Source organism: Phyllostomus discolor, chromosome 3, assembly GCF_004126475.2.
Source record: "Phyllostomus discolor isolate MPI-MPIP mPhyDis1 chromosome 3, mPhyDis1.pri.v3, whole genome shotgun sequence".
Taxonomy (NCBI): Eukaryota; Metazoa; Chordata; class Mammalia; order Chiroptera; family Phyllostomidae; genus Phyllostomus; species Phyllostomus discolor.
The window spans coordinates 124,872,372-124,898,622 of NC_040905.2; the positions used below are offsets into that span (position 1 = coordinate 124,872,372).

The 26,251-nt window shown below is 35.9% G+C and overlaps 1 protein-coding gene across 1 annotated transcript in view; it reads right to left on the bottom strand.

Moving 5' to 3' along the window:
- The window catches only part of LOC114506931 (ATP-binding cassette sub-family A member 3-like), a 309,809-nt gene that overhangs the window by 193,480 nt on the left and 90,078 nt on the right, over positions 1-26,251 (bottom strand). Inside the window, exons 8-10 of the mRNA XM_028524874.2 lie at positions 19,202-19,375; positions 18,334-18,512; positions 17,416-17,550 (exon numbers count right to left, since the gene is read on the bottom strand). Of these exons, the coding sequence (XP_028380675.1) occupies positions 17,416-17,550; positions 18,334-18,512; positions 19,202-19,375 (488 nt within the window). The remainder of the gene's footprint in view (positions 1-17,415; positions 17,551-18,333; positions 18,513-19,201; positions 19,376-26,251) is intronic.

Genomic DNA, 26,251 nt, shown 5'->3' on the forward strand with positions numbered 1-26,251 from the left:
AAGACTAGCAGCTGACTTCTCAATGGAAACACTCCAAGCCAGAAGAGAATGGCAAGAAGTATTCCAAATAATTAGAACCAGAGGTTTGCAACCAAGGTTACTTTACCCACCAAGGCTCTCAATTAAGATGGAAGGCCAAATGAGGTGCTTCAGACAAAATAAGTCTAAAAGAATACAGCTCCACCAAACCAGCTCTGCAAGAGATTCTAAAGGGACTGCTTTAAGAAAAGGAAGGAAAACTGTGTGTGTGAGAGAGAAACACAGGTACAAAATGGCAATGAATGAGTACCTATCAATAATTACCTTAAATGTAAATGGATTAAATGCCCCAATCAAAAGACATAGAATACCTGAATGAATAGGAAAGCATGATCCATACACATTATGCCTACAAGAGACCCACCTCAGATCAGAAGACCTACACAGACTGAAAGTGAAGGGCTGGAAACAAATATTCCAAGCAAACAGAGGACAAAAAAGCCGGGGTAGCAATACTCATATCAGACAAAATAGACTTCCAAAAAAGAGCCATAGAGAGCAACCCAGAAGGTCACTTCATAATACTCAAAGGAAGAATCCATCAAGAAGACATAAACATTGTAAATATATATGCACCCAACATAGGAGTACCCAAATACATAAAGAAAATCTTGGAGGACTACGAGAAAGATATTGACAGCAGCACAATTATAGTAGGGGATTTCAACACCTCATCATCAAAAATGGATAGATCTTCCAAACAAAATATCAACAAGGATTTTGTGGTATTGAACAATACCCTAGATCAAATTAACTTAACAGATATATAGAGAGAGCCCTCCAACCCAAAGAAGCTAAATACACATTCTTTTCAAATGGACATGGAACATTTTCAGAGATAGACCACATGATAGGACACAAAACAAGCTTCAACAAATTGAAGAAAATTGAAATCATATCAAGTATTTTCTCTGACCACAAGGGACTGAAACTAGAACCAACCTCAAGGAAAAAACCCCCAAAACACTAAAACTCATGGAGACTGAATAGCACGCTATTAAACATCAGATCAAGGAAGAAATAAAAGAGGTTTGGGAAACAAATGAAAATGAATGCAAAAATGTTCAAAACTTATGGGACACAGCAAAGGCAGTCCTGAGAGGGAAGTTCATAGCAATACAGGCCTACCTAGAAATCTAGAAACATTTTAAATAAACAACCTAACCCTACGTGTACAAGAAATCAAGGAATAACAACAACAACAACAATAACAACAAAAGCCCAGAGTCAGTAGAAAAAGGAACAATCAAAATGGAGGAGAATTCAATGACATAGAGACTAGAAGAATAATTCAAAGGATCAATAAATCAATGAACTGGTTCTCTGAAAAGATAAAACCAACATGGCTTTGAGCAGACTCATAAAGAAAAAAAGAGAGAAGACTCAAATAAATAAAATCAGAAATAAAAAAGGAGGGATTACAACTTACACCAACAAAATACAAAGAATTTTAAGAAATTACTATGAACAAATATATGTCAAGAAATCTGAAAACATGGATGAAATGGACAAAATTCTGGGAACATACAGTCTTCAAAAACTAAATCAGGAAGAAGCAGAAAGCCTGAATAGACTGATAGCATCTAGTAATATTGAAGAAGTAATAAAAAATCTCTCATCACACAAAAGCCCTCGACCAGATGGCTTCACAGGAGTCATTTACAAAATGTTTAGGGAAGACCTAATACCTATTCTGCTCAAACTATTCCAAAACATCAAAGAAGCAGGAAGAATCCCAAACTCTTTATATGCAGCCAGCATCATCAGAATCCTAAAATCAGATACAGACAAAGCAAAGAAAGAAAACTACAGGCCAATATCGCTGATGAACATAGATGCTAAAAGTCTAAAAAAGTATTGGCAAACTGCATCCAGCAATGTATTAAAAAGATCATACAATGTGACCAAGTCGGATTTGTCCTAGGAATGCAAGGATGCTACAATGTTTGCAAATCAATAAATATAATAATACATCACATAAATGAAATAAAAAACAAAAATCACATAATCATAATAATAGATACTGAAAAAGCATTTGATAAAGAACGGCACCTATATATAAAAACACTTAGCAAAGTGAGAGTAGAAGGAAATACCTCAACATAATAAAGGCCATATATGAGAGATCTATAGCCAATGTCATACCGTACAGGCAAAAACTAAAAACTTTTCCACTAAGATCAGGAAAAGACAAGGTGCCCACTTTCACCATTTCTATTCAACACAGTACTGGCAGTTTTAGCCACTGCAATCAGACAAGAAAAGGAAATAAAAGGCTTTAAAATTGCAAAAGAAAAAAAAACTGCCATTGTTTGCAGATGACATGATAGTGTACACAGCAAATTCTATAAATTCCACCGAAAAAACTGCTTGACTTAATAAATGAATTTGGCAAAGCAATGGGAAACAAAGTCAGTATTCAGAAATCAAAGGTATTTTTGTATACTAACAATGAAACATCAGAAACAGAAATCAGGGAAAAAATTTCATTTGATATACCAACAAGAAAAATAAAAAACCTAGGAATAAACATAACCAAGGAGGTAAAAGACCTGTGCTCAGAAAACTGTACAACCCTGAAGAAAGAATTAAGGAAGACACAAACAAATGGAAGCATGTAACATTTTTATGGATCAGAAGAATCAATATCATCAAAATACCCATACTACCCAAAGAAATTTATAAATTCAACACAATCCTTATTAAAGCACCATGGCATATTTCACAGACCAAACACTTCAAAAATAGAACAAACACTTCAACAATTTATATGGAACCATAAATGACCCTGAGTAGTTGAAGCAATTCGAGAAAGAAGAGCAAAATAAGACGGATCACAATACCTGACACTAAACTATACTACAAGGCAACTGTAATCAAAACAGCCTGTTACTGGTATAAAAACAGGCACATGGACCAATGGAACAGAACAGAGAGCCCAGAAATAAACCCAAGTCTCTATGGTCAATTAATATTTGACAAAGGAGTCAGCAACATAAAATGGAGTAAAAATAGCCTCTTCAACAAATGGTGTTGGGAGAACTGGACAGCTACATGCAAAAAAAATGAAACTTGAGCACCAATTTACACCATACACAAAAATAAATTCAACGTGGATAAAAGATTTAAATATAAGTCATGACACCATTAAAGTCCTAGAGAATAGGATAGGCAGAAAAATCTCAGATATTCCATGCAGCAATATTTTCACTGATATTTCCTTTAGAGCAAGGGACATAAAGGACAGAATTAACAAATGGGATCTCATCAAAATAAAAAGCTTCTGCAAAGCTAAAGAAAACAGCATTAAAATGAAAAGAGAACCAACCGTGTGGGAAAACATATTTGCCAATGATACTTCAGACAAGAGTTTGATCTCCAAAATATGTAAAGAACTCACACAACTCCACTCTGGGAAGACAAAAAACCCAATGAAAAAGTGGGCAAAGGTCTTGAACAAACACTTATCCAAGGAGGACATACAGAGGGTCTAGAGATATGTGAAAAGATGCTCAGTATCACTAGCCATCAGAGAGTTGCAAATTAAAACCACAATGAGATATCACTTCATACTGGTGAGAATGGCCATCATGAACAAAGCAACAAACAAGTGTTGGAGAGGTTGTGGAGAAAAGGGAACCCCCATATTGTTGGTTGGATTGCAGACTGGTGCAACCACAATGGAAAACTGTATGGAATTTCCTCAGAAAACTAAAAATGGAACTGCCTTTTGACTCAGCAATTCCACTGCTAGGATAATATCCTAAGAACCCTGAAACACCAACCCAAAAGAACCTATGCACTCCAATGTTCATAGCAGCACAATTTACAATAGCCAAGTGCTGGAAGCAACCTAGGTGCCCATCAGTCAATGAATGGATCAAAAAACTATGGTACATTTACACAATGGAATTCTATGCAGCAGAAAGAAAGAAGGAGCTCCTACCCTTTGTGACAGCATGGATGGAAGTGGAAAACATTATGCTATGTGAAATAAGCCAGGAGATAAAAGACAAATACCATATAATCTCACCTTTAACAGGAACCTACCCAACAAAATGAACAAGTAAGCAAAGTATCACCAAAGAACTTGAAATTGAAAACAGGCTGACAGTGACTGAAGGAGAGAGGGGAGGGGATAAAGGGGGAAAAGGATGAAGTGTCTACAGGATCAATTATGGAGGACACATGGACAATAACAAGGGGGGGTAGAAACAGGGGAGGGATGTGGGAAAGGTTGGGGTGGTGGAGAGGGATGGGAGGAAAAGGCAGAAAACTACTTGAACAATAATAAAAAAATAAAAAAGAATAAAAAAGAATAAAAATAAAAGGCATCCAGTTCGAAAGGAGGAAGTAAAACTCATTGTTTGCAGGTGATACAATAGTGTACATAGAAAACCCTATAGACTTCACCAAAAACTACTCGACCCAATTAGTGAACTTGGCACACAGCAGGATACTCGTACACTGGTACAACAATGAAATATCAGAAACAGAAATGAGGAAAAATTCCCATTTATTATAGCAACAAGAACAATAAAGTACCTATGAATAAACCTCACTAAGGAGGTCAAAGGCCTGTATTCAAAAAACTACAGAATACTGAAGAAAGAAATTAAGGAAGACAGAGATAAATGGAAACATATGCCATGATCATGGATTGGAGGAATTAGCATTGTTAAAAGGTCCTACTACTCAAAGCAATTTATAGATTCAACACAATCCATATTAAAATACCAATGATATATGTCACAGATATACAACAAACATTTCAAAAAACTATGTGGAACTGTAAACAACCCCAAAGGGCCTGAGCAATTCTGAGGAAGAAGAACAAAGAAGGCAGTATCACAGTAGCTGGTATAAAACTCTATTACAAGGCCACTCTAATTAAAACTTTATGGTACTAGTGTAAGAACAGACACATAGAACAATGGAATAGAATAGAGAGCCCAGAAATAAACCTAAACCTCAAGGGCCAATTAATATTTGACAAATGGGACAGGAGTATAAAATGGAGTAAAAATAGCCTCTTCAATAAATGATGTTGGGAGATTAGGAAGCTACATGCAAAAAATGGAAATGTACACATACACAAAAATAAACTCAAGGTGGATAAAATATTTAAATATAAATTAAAATAATTAAATATACTTAAAAAATACTTAAATACACAATAGAGGTTGTGGCACCATAAAAGTCCAGGAGAAAAACACTGGCAGGAAAAGCTCAGATATCCCATGCAGCAGTATTTTCACCAATAAGTCCCCTAAAGCAAGGAAAGAGTAAACACATGGGATGACATCAATTGAAAAACTTTTGCATGTTTAAAGCAAACATCAGCAAAATGAAAAGGGAACCAACCATAAGGAAAAACAGATTTGTCAATGATACCTTAAAAAAGGGTTTGATCTTCAAAATATATATAGAACTCACACAGGAAGACAAACAATTCATTTGAAATTGTGCAAAGGACCTGAAAAGATAGATCTCCAAGGACATACAGATGGCCCATAGACATAAGAGTGGATCAACATTACTAGCCTTCAGAGAGATGCAAATTAAAATGACACTGAGATAGCACTTCACACCAGTCAGAATGGCCATCATTAACAAATCAGCAAACAGAAAAGGGAACCCTAGTGCACTTTGGATGGGAATGCAGACTGGTGTAGCCACTGTGGAAAACAGTGTGAAATTTCTCAAGAGACTAAAGATGGGACTGCCTTTTGACCTGGCAATTTCACTGCTGGGATTATACCCTAAGCATCCTGAGTCACCAATTCAAAAGAACATATGCACTCCTTATTTCATAGTAGCATTATTTAAAATAGCCAAATGCTGGAAACAGTGTAAGTGCCTATCAGTAAATGAACAAACCAAAACATTTTGGTACATTTACACAATGGAATACTAAGAAGCTGAAAGAAAGAAGGAATTTCTACCCTTTGCAATAGCATGGATGGAATTGGAGAGTATTATGCTGAGTGAAATAAGCCAGTCAGTGAAGACAAATACATATGATCTCACCTATAAATGGAACCTAATCACAAAACAAACAAATGAGCAAAAAAGAACCAGAGACATGGAAATAAAGCACAGACTGGCAGTAACGAGAGAGGAGGTGGGAGGGAGATAATGGGGGAAGGAAGGGTAACATGTATAGAAGATCCATAGACAAGGACAATGCGGAGGGGATTATCTTTGTTAGTGTGGGTTTGACAGGGCATGGCAGAGCAATGGGGGGTGGGGGTAATGGTGACAAATGTAACGGAAGAGCAAAAATTATATTTTAATTTTTTAATTAAAAATATGTTTCTTTCTTTTATATTTTCCACTAACCAGCATGTAATCTTCTAATGAGGAGACAGCAACAGGCAGAGTGCCTTTAGGGCATGGTCATTCCATACATTTTTCCGGAAACTAGGCTCATACTTCTACCTCATGGGAGAGCCTAGGGACGCCATCCTGGTTTATGGCAGAAACAAACTCTGGGCTCTAGAGGCCAACCCACTCTCCTACTAGGGGCTTCACCCTGCCAAGTTCAAGGATATAATTTGTGACAGACTCAGACGTGTGGTGTGGGTATGTGGAAGACACACACCATCTCCCCTGAAGTCTGAATGGCAGCTCCCATAAAAGAACCAGGGGCCCCATCCTCCCAATTCCACCAGAATCCCTCTCAGAAACAGAAGTATCAGTAGCTAGACTGACTAATGACAGGACCACAGACAGAAGCAGATGGAAGCAAGTTCCAGCAGTTCCTTTGATCTTTAGTTGGCCTGCTTCTGAGCCTTGTGCTCCTAAAAAATAAAACCCAAAACAACAACAACAACAACAACAAAACACAAGACTTTCAGAACAGTGAGGCTCATCCAGATGCAGCAAAGCTGGAAGGAGACAGGTACAGACTGTGGATTGCTTGTAGCTTTGAACAGGCTGTCTAGAGCTAAGACTGGAAAGCTTCTGATATTGGCTTACACCAATGTCAAACAACATCAGAGTTGTATCCAGAGTGAGAATCCAGCAGGCAAGCACTAAACTATGCTGAGACCAATTCCACTTTGTATTTTTTCATTATTTTTTCATTATTTTTTCTTTTACATAGCTTTATATAATTTTTTCTTCAATTTTTTTCTTACACTTTTGTCTTTTTTCTTTCAAATCTTGTATTTTACTCTTCTTTCATTTTTTTACTCCATTTTGCCTTCTTTCTTTTCTCATTTTTTAAAATTTTATTTTTCTCTCTCTTGGTTGTTTTGTGGCAATTCCCTATTTTTATTTTTTACCCTTACTGTTTCTCTTCCCTACCTCCTCTCATAATCATTCTTCTTTACTTTGGTTTTAACATATTCTTGTTTTTATTACAATATTCTATTTGTCTTTCCACTTTTATAATTCTTTGCTATTTTGTCACTAGTTTTTCTGCTGTTGTTGGCTTTTTTTTTGCTTATGTGGGTTTTGTTTTCTGTGTTATTTTGCTTTGTTCTATCAGCACTGGTATAACAGCAAACAAGACACGTTGGTGGTTGAGCCTCTCAGTCACACAGCCAGAGGGAACAACCCACCAGTGAACAGGCCAAAAAAAAATCAAAACCCAAATACAACAAGAAAACCCATATAAATTACACAAGGGGCATTCCTAGAGCACCCAGCTGAGGAGATCAAGAAGACTGCACCACTGAGTCCCATAGGATGCCTCCCACAGAAGGCCACCCCACTACAAAGAGAGGCAGTCAAACCAGATCTATCTAATATGTAGAAACAAACCAAAAAAGTCAGCTAAAATATGGAAACAGAGAAATAATACTCCCTAACAAAAAAAAGGGAGGAATCCATTAAAAAGAGAGCTAATTTGATTTGAGACAAGCAATTTATCAGATGTAGAGTTCAAAGTAATTGTTATAGAGTGCTCAAGGAACTTCATGAGAAATAGAAGGAAGTTTATGGGAGCTACAAGGAACTTAGTGGGAACTATATCAGCATGAATAGGACATAAAAACCTTGAGTAAGTACCAGTTGGAAATGAAGAATGAAATATCAGAAATGAAGAATACATCAGAAGTAATGAAAAGTAGGTTAGATGAAGCAGAGGATCGAACCAGTGAATTGGAAGACAAGATAGAAAAAACACCCAAACAGAGCTACAAAAGAAAAAAGAATGAAGATGGTTTAAGGGAATTGTGGGATAATATAAAACATAACAATGTATGCCTCATAGGAATACCAGAAGAAGAAAGTGAGCAAAGGGTAGAAAAACTGTTTGAAGATAATGAGAAAAGTTCCTTAGCCTGATGAAGCAAAAAGTCACACAAGTTCAGGAAGCACAGAGAGTCCCAATAAGAGGAAGCCAATGAGACGTACACAAAGACACATTATAATTGAAATAACAAAGTAAAGACAAAGACAATCTTGAATGAAGCAAGAGAGGAGCAAATAGTTATCTATAAAGGAGCACCAATAAGACTATAAGCTGATTTCTCAAAAGAAACACTTCAGGCAAGAAGGGATTGGCATGAAGTATTTAAAGTACTGTAAAGCAAAGATCTGCAGTAGAAGTAGAAGTAGAATCTGAAGTAGAAGACTACTCTATCCAGCAAGGCTATCATTTAAAATTGAAGGTGAAATAAAGAGCTTCCCAAAGGTTGTTAAGGAACATGTATAAAGGACCCATGGACAAAGACAATGGAAGGGGGTGGGTAGGACTGAGTGTGGGAGGTGGGAAAGAGTAGGTGAGGGAAAATGGGGACAACTGTACTTGAACAACAATAAAAAAAGACTTAAAGCCAAAAATAGAGCTTCCCAGACTGAAAAAAAAGTTAAAGGAGTTAATTAACAGCAAAGCAGCACTGCAAGAGTTGTAAATATACTGCTTTAAGAAGTAATAGAAAGAACACAGACATATGGAATAAAATGGCAATGAACTAGTGCCTACAATAATAACCTTAAATGTATATGGATTAAATGCTTTAATCAAAAGACAGGGTAGCTGAATGGATATGAAAACATTATCAATCTATATACTGCCTACAAGATACCCACCTCAGAAAAAAAGATTTACACAGCCTAAAAATGCAGGGATAGAAAAATATGTATCATGCAAATGGAAACAACAACAACAAAAAGATAGAGTAGCAATACTTATATCTGACAGATTAGATATTGAAATAAAGTCCCTAAAAAGATGAACAAGGTCACTACATGATATTAAAGGGATCAATCAAAAAAGAGGATAATACTTGTACAAGCATAAGCATGCTCAATATAAGAGCATCTAAATATATAAAGAAGCAGAAAGCCTGAAAAGACCCATAACAGCAGATGAAACTGAAGCAGTAATCAAAAAACTCCCAACACACAAAAGCTGTGGACCTTATGGTTTCACAAGGAAATTCTACAAAGCATTTAAGAAAGAGCTAACCCTTATCCTTCACAGACTATTCCAAAAAATCCCAAAAGATGGAAGACTCCCTCACTCTTTATATGAAGACAACATCATCCTAATCCCAAAACCAGATAAAGAAACAACAAAGAAAGAAAACTTCAGGCCAATATCACTGATGAACATAGACACTCAAATCCTCAACAAAATATTGACAAACTTCATCCAACAATATATTAAGAAGATTGTACACCATGACCAAGTGGGATTCATCTCAGGGATACAAGGATGATTCAATATTCACAAACCAGTAAATGTAATACATCACATAAACAAAAGCAAAGACAAAAATCACGTGATCATATCAATAGATGCAGAAAAAGCATTTGAGAAGGTACAGTACCTGTTTATGATTAAAATACTCAGCAAGGTGGGAATAGAGGGAGCATTCCTCAAAATAATAAAGGCCATATATGAGAGACCTACGGCCAACATCATACTCAATGGGCAAAAATTAAAATCTTTTCTACTAAGATCAGGAACAAGACAAGGCTGTACACTTTCACCACTTCTATTCAACATAGGATTGGAAGTTTTAGCCACAGTGATCAGACAAGAAAAGGAAATAAAAAGCATCCAAATCGAAAAGTAGGAAACAAAAGTGTCATTGTTTGCAGATGACATGATAGTGTACATAGAAAACCCCACAGACTCCACCAAAAAACTGCTTGACCTAATAAATGAACTTGGCAAAACAGCAGGATACAAAGTCAATATCCAGAAATCAAAGGCATTTCTGTACACTAACAATGAAACAACAGAAGCGGAAATCAAGAAAAAAAATCCCATTAGATATAGCAAAAAGAAAAATAAAATACCTAGGAATAAACCTAACCAAGGAGGTAAAAGACCTGTATCTGGAAAACTACATAACACTGAAGAAAGAAATCAAGAAAGACACAAACAAATGGTAACATAGGCCATGTTCATGGATCAGAAGAATTAACATCATCAAAATGTCCATAGTACCCAAAGCACTTTACAGATTCAATGCAATACCTATTAAACTACCAATTGCATATTTCACACATATAGAACAAATACTTCAAAAATTTATATGGAACCATAAATGACCCTGAATACAACTGCTGCAATTTTGAGAAAGAAGAGCAAAGCACTAGGGATCTCAATACCTGATACCAAACTGTATTACAAGGCCACTGTAATCAAAACAGCCTGATACTGGCATAAAAACAGGCCCATGGACCAATGGAACACAACAGAGAGCCCAGAAATAAACCCAAGTCTCTATGGTCAATTAATATTTGAGAAAGGGGGCAGCACCATAAAATGGAGTAAAAATAGCCTCTTCAACAAATGGTGTTGGGCGAACTGGACAGCCACATGCAAACAAATGAAACTCAAGCACCAACTTACATCATACACAGAAATAAATTCAAGGTGGATAAAAGACTTAAATATAAGCCATGACACCATTAAAGTCCCAGAGGAGAACATAGGCAGGAAAATCTCAGATATTTCACGCAAGAACATTTTTACTGATATGTCCCCTAGAGCAAGGAATATAAAGGAAAGAACAAACAAGTGGGATCTCATCAAAATATAAAGCTTCTGCACAGCTAAAGAAAACAGTATCAAAATAAAAAGAGAACCAACCATATGGGAAAACATATTTGCCAATGATACCTCAGAGAAGTGTTAATCTCCAAAATATATAAAGAACTTACAGGACTCCACTCTAAGAAAACAAGCAACCCAATTAAAAAATGGGAAAAGGACTTGAACAGACACTTCTCCAAGGAGGACATACAGCAGATCCAGAGACACATGAAAAGATTCTCAATATCACTAGCCATCAGAGAGATGCAAATTAAAACCACAATGAGATACAACCTCACACCAGTCAGAATGGGCATCATAAACAAAGCAACAAACAAGTGTTGGAGAGGTTGTGGAGAAAAGAGGACCCTAGTGCACTGTTGGTGGGAATGCAGACTGGTACAACCACTATGGAAAGCAGTATGGAACTTCCTCAGAAAACTAAAAATGGATCTGCCTTTTGACCCAGCTATTCCATTGCTGGGATTATATCCTAAGAACCCCGAAACACCAATCCAAAAGAACTCATGCACGCCAATATTTATAGCAGCACAATTTATAATAGCCAAGTGTTGGAAGCAACCTAGGTGCCCATCAGTAAATGAATGGATCAAAAAAGTATGGTAATTTTACACAATGGAATTCTCTGCAGCAGAAAGAAAGAAGTAGCTCCTATCCTTTGTGACAGCATAGATGGAGCTGGAAAGCATTATGCTAAGTGAAATAAGCCAGGCAGTGAAAGATAAATACCATATAATCTCACCTTTAACAGGAACCTAAACAAGAAAAGAAACAAAAAAGCAAAATATAACCAAAGACATCGAAATAGAGAACAGGATGACAGTGTGGAGAGGGGAGGCAATTTCAGGAGAATTTCAGGGGAAAAGGGGAAGAGTTTACAGGAACAAGTATAAAGGACACATGGACAAAACTTGGGGGGGTGTGGAAATGGGAGGGGGGTGGGGAGGGCTAGGTGGGTGGGCTGGGATGGGAGTAAAAGATAGATAACTGTACTTGAATAATTAAAATAAAATTTTTAAAAAAGAATATCTTGGTGGACTTTAAGGAAGAGATTAACAGCAATACAGTCATTATAAGGGATTTTACCAACCCACTGTCACCATTGTATAGACTTTCCAGTCGAAAAATAAACAAGAAAACAGCGATCTTAAATAACACACTAGATTGAAAGGATTTAGTTGATATTTCCAAAACATTTCATCCTTAAAATGTCCATACTACCCAAAGCAATCTATGTTCGGTGGAATTCCTATTACAACTCCAATGGCATATTTCACAGTTCTAGAAAAAATATTCCAAATATTCACATGGAACCCAGAAAGACCTCAAATAACCTCAGCAATCTTGAGAACGAAGAACAAAGTTGGAGGGATCACAATACCTGATATCAAAATATACTATAGGGCCACTGTGATCAAAATAGTCTGGGACTGACATAAGAATAGATAAATAAATCAATGGAGCAAAATTAAAAGCCCAGAAATAAATCCACTACTTTATGATCAATTAATATTTGATAAGGAAGTAAGACCATACAATTGAGAAAAGGCAGTCTCTTCAATACCTGGGAGAATTGCACTATTACTTACAAAAAAAAAAAATGAAACCAGATCACCAACTTATACCATATACCAGAATAAATTCAAAATGGATAAAAGACTTAAATATAAGTCACTATACCATAAAAATTCTAGAGGAAAACATAGGCAGTAAAATTTCAGATATCTCCCATAGCAATATTTTTTGCCAATATATCTCCAAGGGCAAAGTAAACAAAGGAAAATAAACAAATACACCACATTAGAAATATTCTGTACAGCTAAAGAAACCATTCAGCAAAATGAAAAGGGAACCCACTTTATGGGGGAAAATATTTACCAATGATACATTGGGCAAAGGTTTAATCTTCAAAATATATAAAGAACTGATATGTCTCAACACCAGGAACACAAACAATTCTATTAAAAAATGGGCAAGGTGCCCGAACAGACACTTCTCTAAAGAGGACATACAGATGACCCAGAGACATATGAAAAAAATGTTCAACATCACTAGCCAACAGAAAGATGCAAATTAAAACTACAATGAGATACTACTTCACACCTACTAAAGTGGCTATCGCTAATAAATTAACAAACAAAAAGTGCTGGTGAGGATGTGGAGAAAAGAAACCCTAGTACATTGTTTTTGAGAATGTAGAGTGGTGCAACTACTGCGGAAAATAGTATGGCATTTCCTCAAAAATTGAAAATGGAACTGCCTTTTGATTCAGAGATTCCACTTCTTGGAATATGTCCAAAGAATCTTGGAACACAAATTCAAAAAAATATATGTACCCCTATGTTTGTAGTAGCACTATTTACAATAGCCAATGTTTGGAAACAGCCTAAGTACCCATCAGTAGATGAGTAAATAAAAAAGCTGTGGTACATTTAAACAATGTAATACTATGCAGCAGCAAAAAATAAGGAATTCTTACTTTTGTGACAACATGTATGGAATTAGAGACTATAGGCTAAGTGAAATAAGCCAGACAATGAAAAACAAATACTACATGATCTCACTTATGACTGAAATCTAAGGAACAAGATAAACTAAAGAGCAAAATAGAATCAGAGGAACAGAAACAAGGAATATACTGATAGCTGTAAGAGTCTGGGAGAGGTTGGGACTGTTTGAAGAAGGAGAAGGGATTAGACAAAGAACGTACATGCATCACCCATAGACATGAACAATAGCGAGAGGATGACTGTGGGAAGGGGTGTTGGGGGAAGAGCAAAGTGGGAAGAATTGGGAAATTGTAATAGAATAAACAATAAAATATTATAAAAATAATACATACACTCAATAAAATAGGTATAGAAGGTTAGTACCTTGACATAATAAAGGACATATATGACAAACCCTTAGCTAATAAACTCAATGGTGAAAAACTGAAAGCCTTTCCTCTAAGATCAGGAACAAGACAAGGATATCTACTCTTTCGGCATAGTTCTGGAATTCCTAGCCAGAGCAATCAGAATACAGAAAAAGTAAACGGCAATTAAATTGGAATGAAGTGAAAGTGTCATTTTTTGCAGATGATATGATTCTCTATAGAGAAAACCCTAAAGACTCCACCAAAAAAGGTATTAGATACTATACAAAATACAGTAAAGTTGCAGCATATAAAATCAATGTACAAAAAAAATTGCATTCCTATATACTAACAATAACATTTCAGAAAAAGAAAAAAAAAATTCCATTAGCAATTGCGGCAAAAAGAATAAAATACCTAGAAATAAAACTTAACAAAGGATGTGAAGGACCTACACAGTGAAAACCAGAAGATATTATTTTTAAAATATATTTTATTGACTATGCTATTACAGTTGTCCTATTACCCCCCATTCATTCCCCTCCACCCTGTACACCCTCTCCCACCCACATTCTCCCCCTTTAGTTCATTTCCATGTGTCATAAGTTCTTTAGCTTCCACATTTCTCATACTATTCTTGCCCTCCCCCTATCTATTTTCTACCTACCATCTATGCTACTTATTCTCTGTACCTTTTCCCTCTCTCCCTTCCTCTCACTCCTCTGTTGCTAACCCTCCATGTGATCTCCACTTTTGTGGTTCTGTTCCTGTTCTAGTGGTTCTCTTAGTTTTTGGTTTTGTTTTAGGTGTGGTTGTTAATAATTGTGAGTTTGCTGTCATTTTACTATACATGTTTTTTTATCTTCTTTTTCTTAGATAAGTCCCTTTAACATTTCATAAAATAAGGGCTTGGTGATGATGAACGCCTTTAACTTGACCTTATCTGAAAAGCACTTTATCTGCCCTTCCATTCTAAATGAAAGCTTTGCTGGATAGAGCAATCTTGGATGTAGATCCTTGCCTTTCATGACTTGGAATTCTTCTTTCCAACCCCTTCTTGCCTGTAAGGTCTCCTTTGAGGAATCAGCTGACAGTCTGATGGAACTCCTTTGTAGGTAACTGTCTCCTTATCTCTTGCTGCTTCTAAGAATCTCTCCTTCATTTTAATCTTGGCTAATGTGATTATGATGTGCTTTGGTGTGTTCCTCCTTGGGTCCAACTTCTTTGGGACTCCCTGAGCTTCCTGGACTTCCTGTAAGTCTATTTCCTCTGTCAGATTGGGGATGTCCTCCTTTATTATTTGTTCAAATAACTTTTCCACTTGCTCCTCTTTCTCTTCTTCTTCTGGTACCCCTATAATTCGGATGTTGGAATGTTTAAAGATGTCCTGGAGGTTCTTAAGCCTCTCCTTTTTTTTTTTTTTTTTTGAATTCTTATTTCTTCATTGTTTTCTGTTTGGTTGTTTCTTTCTTCCTTTTGGTCCACTCCATTGATTTGAGTCCCAGTTTTCTTTCCAACACTGTTGGTTCCCTGTGCATTTTCCTTAATTTCACTTAGCATAACCTTCATTTTTTCATCTAATTTGCAACCAAATTCATCCAATTCTGTGAGCATCCTGATCACCAGTGCTTTGAACTGTGCATCTGATAGGTTGGCTATCTCTTGGTAGCTTAGTTGTATTTGCTGTGGAGCTTTGATCTGTTCTTCCATTTGGACCTTTTTTGTTGTTGTTCTTGTGGCACCTGTTATGTATGAGGGGCGGAGCCCTTAGGTGTTCACCAGGGTGGGGCAACCCAGTCACTGGTTGTGATGCTGTATGTAGGGCAGGACCCAAGAGAGAACAATGGTACTTGCTGCAGCCTCCGTTGGACTTCAGTCCCTTCCACCACTTCCCCCAACGAAACTGGGACTTTCTGGTGCTAATTCCTATGTGGGTGGGCTTGTGCATGTTCTAGGACCCCATGGGTCTCTTCAACAAAGTCTCCTGTGAGGCTGGGAGTCTCTCCCTGCCACTCAACCCCCACAGGTGTTTTCAATCAGTACCCCAAGGTCCTATGTCCATGTGCTGGGACCCTGGGCTGTGCACAGTGTTTCACTTCACAATCACCACCTTGCTGAGTCTGCTGGTTGCCACCCCACACCAGGGTCTACCAGCCACCACCTGTGTGCCCAGGATCTGCCCATTGTGGCCTTACATGCCTGGTCCCACCACTCTTTGTGTCACCACCCCTTTACACCAGGCTGGCCAGCTCTACCCCTCCTACCATTCTGGATGAATGTGTCTATTTTAACTCCTTGATTGTCCAACTTCTATACAGTTCAATTTTCTGTCAGTTCTTGTTGTTATTCTGTTTCTAAATTGTTGTTGTCCCTATCTTGGTTGTGCAAGGAGGCACAGTGTGTCTACCTATGCCTCCATCTTAGCCAGAAGTCAAGATATTATTAAAAATAGATTGATTCCATGTTTATAGATTGGAAGAAATAACCTAATTATAATGTATATATTAACCAAAGCAATATAGAAATTTAATGCAATCCTCAATGAAATCTCAATGGTGTTTTTAAAGAAATAGAACAAAAAATTACTAGATTTGTATGTAACCATAAAAGACTCCAAATAGCCAAAGCAACGATGAGAGGAAAGAAAAAGGGATTTTTACTTGGGTTGACATAACCAAAATAGAGAACTGCATGTATCACACACTGGAGTATAAACAACTCTAAAATCATCTGAACTTGCATGGAGGGATCTGGAATTCCTGAAGCTATGGGGTTAGGAGCTCATATCAAAATTAGATAGACCTTGGAAAGACAGTGAGATGCCAGTAAATATGCAGGATTTCTGAATACTACATGCCTGCAATTGATCCATATAGATTGTGAGATCCAAGAGTCCCCCATTGATAAGCACCCTGGCAGAGAAGATTAGAAATAGGTGTAAAACACTTGTGAATAGAAATTTATATTCTGGACCAGTGATTTACAACCTTTTTCATCTCATGGCATACTTAAACTAATAACTGAATTTCTGCAGCACACCAAAAAATGTATTTTTTGAGAACCTGACAAAAATAAGTATAATTTTGATTCATTCACAGTGGGTGGCTATTGTGTTTGCTGTTGTCATTTTTAAATTTGACAATATAAAGGAAAAGAGGTCATTGCCCCTGACTAAATATGCAGGTATTGCATATTTTAAAAATTCTTGCAGCACACCAATTGAAAATTGATGATCTAGACTCTACTCTTTTAAATTGGAGCATTCATAGAAGACCACCAGTATAGTTTATAGAAAACCTGATTCTATTCTGGAAGGAGAAGGATTTATTATATACTGTATAAATTTCATTTATATCTTTCTCAAAAGAAGTAAACAAAATGGCCGTAACCTTTTATTAGTATATGATAATTTTCTTGATATTCTGGTAACAAACATACAATATACTTTAAACTAAGTATCAGCTTCATTAAGAAAAAGAAATCTATGAAACAATACCTTACACAAATGTTGGACCTGTATACCTGCCACCAAATCATTAGGTTCAGCTTCAAAATACTTGCTTTCAATGGTCTCATAAAATTGCCTTGCTTTATTTTTTTCCTTAGGTTTTTCCCCAAACCAGTGAGAGCGCTAAGAAGGTAATAAAAATGTAATCAATGCAAAAACACAGAAAAATTAAGCAATAGAAAATAGTTTAGCCTGTTACCCTTTGTATGGAGATAGGCAAAAAATTTCTTGGGATTAAATTTTACAATTACTTGGCTATAATTGAATCACCTAGTTATACATACAGTTTGTTCTGTTTGAATCCTAACTATCCAAGGGAAACAAAAGAAAATCTCTCCAAATTGAAGTTATAGCAGAATGTATTATATCACTCTCTGTCATATCTTCTCCTAGCAATATATAAGCAAATGCTAATAAGGGAAAAGAATGAGAAAGGAGGGCAAGAAGTAGATGCTACCCATTTTGCTATGATTCTGACTCTAAGAAATGTGTGCTAACCAAAATAATATACCTGGTGGTAAGTGCCTGGATATGGAACATAAGTAAACCTCTTCTTTTTAGCATCTAAAGACCCTATCTTATATTAATTTCTTTATGCTGAAGAGTTCAATCCCTTATAAAACACTTGCCTGCAAAAATGATGGGTTTACTCAGAATTTGTAAAGCTTAGGGTTCCAGGCCACAATATATGGGTCACTTATATTTATATACAGTGGAAGCTTTATAGTATATTAGAAAAGAGCTACTTAATTCATATGCCTAATGTAATTAGAATGATTCTTTCACCTGGCCTATTGATTCAATTACAGACAGTACAAAACCAACTAGTGATGGGTTTTATATAAATTATAAAACATGTCCATAAGGACTATTGCCTGTCTTGATAACAGAAGCAGCACAACTTACCAACAAGAAAAAATTCCATGGCTTGGGCACACCATACTCTCCTGGAAAGACTGCTTCTATATACCAGGCCACAAGGCCATACAAGACAGCATCAAATAAAAACATTCCCAGTATATAGGCAAAGACAAAATTTTCCACTGTGGTTGGTGAGAAGATGTTACTCCATTTAATTCCAATTTCTAAGAGATAACAGAAGATATTTAATTTAGGTGCCCACTGAGACAAAGCTATTCATCTGCATCATAAAGAGTGAAAAATATTAATATTTCCTAGAGATTTCTATTCTATTCAGCTCCTTTCTTATACTATTAGAATTTAAGATATCTGAGCAAGTAATCATGTAATATGCCTCTTACTATGCCAAAGACAAACAAATAATCAGTAATAAGTGAAACAAAAACAAAATATACTAACAAGTTAGGAAAATAAGCTTTAAGAAAAATAAGCAGACCTATGGGTAAAGACAGTTGCTCCTCTCCCTACCCCCTTCCTCATGTTACATGTTCACTGGCATATGTAATTTTGGAATAATGTAATTACTGAAAAGTAGAGATGGATGGTTACTACAGAACAGACTAGAGGGAAGTTTGCATAGATATTACACTGATAGAAAAAGGAAGAAGTTAATAAAAGCAGAACCATGTAACTTCATCCTCTACCCCTAAACATCAGGTGACAACTCCAAAAGGAGCATGGGGAGGCCCTAACAGACTTTGGTAAATGTAGAGATGGAATGTGGAAGCTCATGTACTATAGGTAATAATATAAAGTAGTGTGATATTTTTAAGGACAGTTTAGCAATATCAGTAATATTAAAACTATGAATATACTATGAGGGCATGGCAAAATTTACAAGGTTAATACTCACTGTCCATTTCTGCCTTGACTAGGAATTTAGTTCCCAGTGCCATTACAATATTTGAACTGAGACAGGAAGCCAGCTTCTTGGTGAGTGTCATCCCTGCATAATTTGAAGAGATTCTGGTAGCTGGAAAGTAGGTGGCAAAATAAATGAAACCTCCAACAGACACAGCAAAATTTACTGCCAATAAGAAGAAAATAATGAGGTCAATTTGAGCAAGCTGAATGAACCTGAAATTCAAATATCTTCTTTTTATTATGAGTGCACTACGATAAGCACACTGAGAACAGACATTTGCCTGTTTTGTTCACCATTGCTTCCTCAGCACATTATAAAATGCTTGGCATTGATATGTGCTTAAAAGTATTTTTGGAATGAATAAAAGGTAAAAATTAAAACATTTAAATAACTACTTTTTCTTAAATTTACCATTCTATAGGCACTATGACTATCACAGCATTTAATGGAAATGTACATATGTGTGATTATTTAACATGAAATATTGTAACTACTATTATTGGCATAATCATAAAATACCTAGATTGTGGTTCCAGACACTAATATTCAGTCTATGTCATGATAATGAGGGAAAAGAACATAAACAGAGATACAAAGTTTGTGTCAAACAGCCAGATGTGTTTTAGGGTATGAAGTGCTCCAGAAATGTGACTCTGATAAAACATTAAAAACAAAATTCTTGTTATGAGATCAAGCAACTTGGTTCTGGCCAAGATGGAGGTGTAGGTAGAAACACTTCACTTCCTTGAATAACCAAAAGAAGGATGATAAACAAAATAAACAAACAGGAGTGCCAGAAAATCAAACTTCATGGAACTCTGACAACCAAGGAGTTAAAGAAACATTCATCCAGCCTGGCAGGTAGGGCAGAGATGGGCACCTGAGCAGAGAGGATGCATAGAAAGGCAGCAGACTGAGTGGGTGAGGCAGGGCTGGCTGAATGGGAAACTAAAGACTCAAAACTTATAGGTATAAAAGACTCTGGGGGTTGCCATAGCAATAGAAACTCCCAGTCTCACAGGAGAGTTTATTGGAAAATGGAGCTAGAACAGATCTAGTGAGCAGCTTTGTTCCCTCTCTGACCCTCCCCCATAGAGAGCACCACACACAGCAAATAGCATTGTCCCAACCCTGGCAAATACCTAAGGTCCCATCCCCTTACAACATAACAGGTGTGCTGAGACAAAGAAATATGAAAGAACAGATCAAAACTCCAGAAAAAGAACTAAGTGACTAGGAGATAGGCAACCTGCCTGATGCAGAGTTCAAAACACTGGTAATCAGGATACTCACAGAATTTACTGAGCTCAGTCGAAAAATGAAGGATGAAATGAAGGCTACATAAAGTGAAATAAAGCAAAATATACAGGGAAACAACAGTGAAGGAAAAGAAACTGGGACTCAAATCAACAATTTGGAACAAAAGAAAGAAGTAAACACCTAACTGGAACAGAATGCAGAAACAAGAATTTTTTTTAAATGAGGAGAGGGTTAGGAACCTCCAGGACAACTTTAAATGTTCCAACATCCAAATCATAGCTGTGCCAGAAGGAGAAGAGCAACAGCAAGAAATTGAAAACTTATTTGAACAAATAATGAGGGAAAACTACCCCAATATGGTGAAGGAAATAGATTTCTAGGAAGTCCTGGAAGCCCAGAGAGTCCCCAAAAAATTGAACCCAAGGAGGAACACACCAAGATGCATAACTAAGTCACCCAAGATTAAAAATAGGGAGAGAATCTTAAAAGCAGCAAGAGGAAAGAAGAGAGTTATTTACCTACAAAGGAGTGCCCATAAGATCATCAGACGATTTCTCAAAAGAAAACTTGCATGCCAGACAAGGCCTGGAAAGAAGTATTTGAAGTCATGAAAGGCAAGGACCTACATCCAAGATTACTCTATCCAACAAAGCTATCATTTAGAATGGAAGGGCAGATATAGTGCTTCCCAGATAAGGTCAAGTTAAAGGAGTTCATCACCAAGCCCTTATTATATGAAATGTTAAAGGAACTTATTTAAGGAATAGAAGAAGATAAAAATATGAATAGTAAAATGATAAAAAGCTCATAACTATCAACAACTGAACCTAAAAAAAACAAAACCAAAAACAAAGCAAACAACTAGAACAGGAACAGAATCACAGAAATGGAGATCCCATGGAAGGTTATCAGTGGGGAGGGGGAGAGGAAGAAGGTGGGGAAAGGCACAGGGAATAAGAAGCATAATTGGTAGGCATAAAATAGAGAGGAGGGGGTTAATAATAGTGTAGGAAACAGAGAAGCCAAAGAACTTATATGTACGACCCATGGACATGAACAAAGCAGGGGGTGGGTGGAGAATTCTGGAGGGTAGGGGGTGCAGAGCAGAAAGAGGATAAAAGGGAAAAATTGGGATTACTGTAATAGCATAGTCAGTAAAATATAATTAAAAATAAAGTTAAAAAAGAGATCAAGTAACCTCCTCTAGAGTTAAAATGCAACATTCAAATACAAATTGGATATTATGAATAAAACATATTATTCCACTATTAGAAGTGATTCATGCTTCTCTTCTTTACTTCATACCTCACTCCACATACTTCATTCACCAATTAGGAAATTTATGTTTTATTTATTAAACAATGTCTTATTTTTACAATTAGAATTTTAAAGATAACGAGAGGAGATATTTTGTAGATAACAGAGGCAATATATCAGATGCACCAAGAACATAACACAAAAATACATAGAGCAAAAAATAACAGAACTTCTAGTATAAATATAGAAATCTACAATCATAGTGGGAAAGGTGGGACTAGTACAAAAAATAAAGATGTAGAAAAGTGAACAACATGATTAACAAACTTGGCCTAATGTGAGTATATTCTCAACTACCCGAAACAAACTCATAATGTATATTTTTCAGACAGATGTGGATTATACACTTTTTAAAACTGGAGTTTCACTAAGCCATAAAATGAATTCCAAAATTTTTTTCTTTTTTTAAAATTATTGTTCAAGTACAGTAATCAATAGTCAAAATATATGTATAAAAACCCAATATTTTGAGAAATTTTGGCACACAATTTTCAACAATTCTGAACTTAAAAATAAATCATCAGGCCCTGGCTGGCATAGCTCAGTGGATTGAGCTCGGGGAGTGAACCGGGCATCGCAGATTCGATTCCCAGTCAGGGCACATGCCTAGGTTGCAGGCCATGGCCCCCAGCAACTGCACATTCGCACATTGATGTTTCTCTCTCCCTCCCTCTCTCTCTCTCTCTCTCTCTCTCCCCCTTCCCTCTCTAAAAATAAATAAATAAAAGAAATACAAAATATTAAAAAAATAAATAAGAAGAACAAAATTTAAACATTTTAGTAGAATAAAAAAAGTACATGTAATCAAAATTTGTGCCATATAGTTAAGTCAGTACTCAGAGGGAAATGTCTAACTTAGAATTCATTTATTAAAAGAAGTAAGTCCAATGTCCATTACAAGAAGTTAGAAAAAATGGCAATAAACACAGCTTATGAAATTAATAACATAAAAGCAGAAACTAATAAAGTATGAAACATACATGTAGTTAGGAGAATCAACAAAGCCATGTTTGATTCTTTAAAAAGACTAACAATGCTAGTAAGTTTATTATGAAACTGATCAAGAAAAGAAGAGAAAGCACAAATAATCAGTGTAATGGCAAATAATCACAAACATTAAAAACATAATAAAACTAAGTTAAATTAATGATATTGCACCCAAATTTGAAAACTAAAAATGTAAAGTTAAGAAAATACAACTTACCAAACTGAAAGAACTAGAAAACCTGATTGCCTTACAGTCATCAAAGAAATTAAAACAATAATTAAAATCCTTCTCAACAGTTTTTTCAGCAAGTTCTAGCAGATATTTAAAGAAGAAATAATTAGAATACTGCACCATATTCTCCAGATATAGTGACACAGAAAAAGAGAATATACTTCCCAAGTAATACTATAAAACTCTCACAAGTTAATCTCAAAACCAAACAATAACAGTACAAAAAAAGAAATTATAGGAAAATTTCACTCTTGAGCATATAGGTAAATCTTTTTTTAAAAGATTTTATTTATTTAATTTTAGAGAGGAGAAGAGAAGGAGAAAGAGAGGGAGACAAACATCAATGTGTTGTAGCCTCTCAAGTATCCCATACTGGGGACCTGGCCCACAAGCCTGTCATGTGCCCTGACTGGGAATCAACCGTTTAGTTCACAGGCTGGCAGTTTGTCAGCTGAGCCACACCAGCCAGGCCCATATAGGTAAATCTTAAACCAAATATTATCAAACCTAATTCAGTACATATATAAAGGAAAACATTCTGATATTTAAATTTATTCCAAATATACAAGATTGGTATATTAAAAATCAACATTTATAATTCATTTTTATTAATTGATTAAAGAAAATATATAATTTTACCATCACAATAAAGGCAAATAAAAGTGCTAAATAATATTCAACATCCTTAGCTAAAATAAAATTCTTAAACACAAAATGAAGGGAATCTCTTTCACCTGACAAAAGATATAATAAGCTAGTTTAAATGTTTCTACCTAATACCATATTCTGAAAAGTTGTTCTGGACCTCAGTTTCAAAGTGGGCATACAGGGGGAATTCACCGACACCACCGAACGAGTCTCCAGGGCACAAGCCTGGGTGTCCTGCTGTGCAACTCTGTCTAACACTATTTGTCATAAGATAGCATCAGCTTCCACAGTTTAAGGATTCAGTTGTACAAGATTGCCCCCTCCCCCACTAATGTCAAATGCTGGTCACAAGCCCAGGTTATCTCCTTTGCTTCTGCTAAGTGGCTTTGGATTAGAGATTCCAAGGATCTCATACTCAGGTCCAATTCATTTGCTAGAGAAGCTTACAGAACTTAGAGAAACATTTTGCTTATTAAATCACCAGTTTATTATAAAAGGATATAAGTCAGACACAGCCAGATAGAAAAGATTCACAGGGTAAGGCACAAGGAAAGAGTATGGAACTTCCATACCCTCACTGAGTATGCCACTCTCCCCAAATCTCCACATACTCACCAACCCAGAAGCTTTCCAAACCAGTCCTTACAATATTTTATGGAGGCTTCATTAAATAGGCATGACTGATTAAATCATTAGTCACTGATAACTAATCCAACCCCCTTGTTTCCTTAGAGTTCAGGGAGTTAGGACTGAAGGTTCAACCCTCTAATCACATGGTTGGCTCCTCTATTAATCAGTACTCCCCATACTTTGGCCTTCTCGATCATGAGAAAAAAATACAACAAATGATAATTTTGTTGCTCTCACCAGTGTGAAAATTAAAATAATGTTTGGAGCTATGTGCCAGAAAACTGAGGGAGTTTGTTGTTAGCAGGTGTACCACGCAATGTAGTTCTTCCAACTGAAGGAAACAGTATTAGATAGTAACTCAAAGTCATATGAAGACATAAAGAACTCCAATGAGGGTAACTATATAGGTAAATATGAAAGCCAGTATCATGGTATTTATTGGTTTGTAAACTCTCAATTTCTTTATTTATGATTTAAAACAGGGAATTTCAGGAGACAATGGGAAGAGTTTATAGGAACAAATTTAAAGGACACATGGACAAAAACTAGGGGGAAGGTGGTAATGGGAGAGAAGAGGAGAGGGTTTGGGTGGGTGGGTGGGCTGGACTGGGAGTAAAAGGGAGAAAACTGTATTTGAACAATGATTAAAATAAAAAATAAAACAGAAATGCATGAAAATGACTATAAACATATGTTAATTGGTATATAAATATGAAGATGTGATTTGTGAAAATATTAATATAAAAGGGAATATAGACAGAAACAAAATTTTGTATGCTATTAAAGCTAAATTGGTATTAAGTAAAATTAAGAACTTTAAAATGTTAATTGTAATCTCCAAATTGTCCTGTAAGAAAAAAACTGGCAAATATACAGAAAAGGAAATGAGAAGGAAATAAAAAAGGAGGATAAAAGGAACAAAAAAGATACAATATACAGAAGACAAATACCAAAAATAACATTTGTAATTTGTTCATTATCACAAATTACTTTCAATGTAATGCATTAAACTTTCCAATTAAAAAGTAAAGGTTTCAGAAGGGACTTATTTTTTTCTTTTTTCTTTTAAAAGTTCATTAAATTATTTTTATTTTTTAAATTCTTTATATTTTTAAATTATAGTTGACATACACTATTATATTAATATCAGGTGTACACTCCTGTGATTAGACATTATATAACTTACTAAGTGCTCATCTGATAAATCTCATACCCATCAGATACCATGCATAGTTATTAGAATATTATTGACTATATTCCCTGTGCTGCACTTTACATCCCCATAACAACTCTGTAACTACCAGTTTTTACTGGTAGCTTAAAAGGTTAAAGACAAAGGGAGAATCTTAAAAGCAGCAAGATAAGCAGTTAGTTACCTACAAAGGAGCTCCCTTAAAACTGCCAGCTAATTTCTCAACAGAAGCTTTGCAGGCTGGAGGGGATTGGCAAGAAATTTTCAAAGTGATGAAAACCAACAACATGCAACTACTTTATCCAGAAGACTTATTATTCAGAATCAGAGGTCAGATAAAGAGCTTTCCAGACAAGAAAAAGCTAAAGGAGATTATCACCACCAAAACAGCATTACAAGATGTGTTAAGAGTCTTCCTTAAGAAAAAGTGTGGGGAGGAAGGGGAGAAAATGCACTTAAAAAAATGATTCCCAGCAATCCAAGTTGCATGAAGTAAGTTCTCAGTCAGTCACCAGGTAGCAGCAAGTGGTGTTCACCAGATTGATACAGATTCAAACTTGGTGCCAGTGCTGGCTCTGAAGCCACTCAGCAAAAGTCAACTTGGATGGTGGTGGAGTACATGTAAGATACACTCTTTTCCTCTTAGGACCAAACTGAAATTACAATTAAAATATAAAACAACCAGTCTGAATAACCAACTGAAGAGAAGACTTATATCCGAGGATTTATAGAAAAAGCCTGTCAAAACTGTTAGAAAGAGCAGAGATGAGAA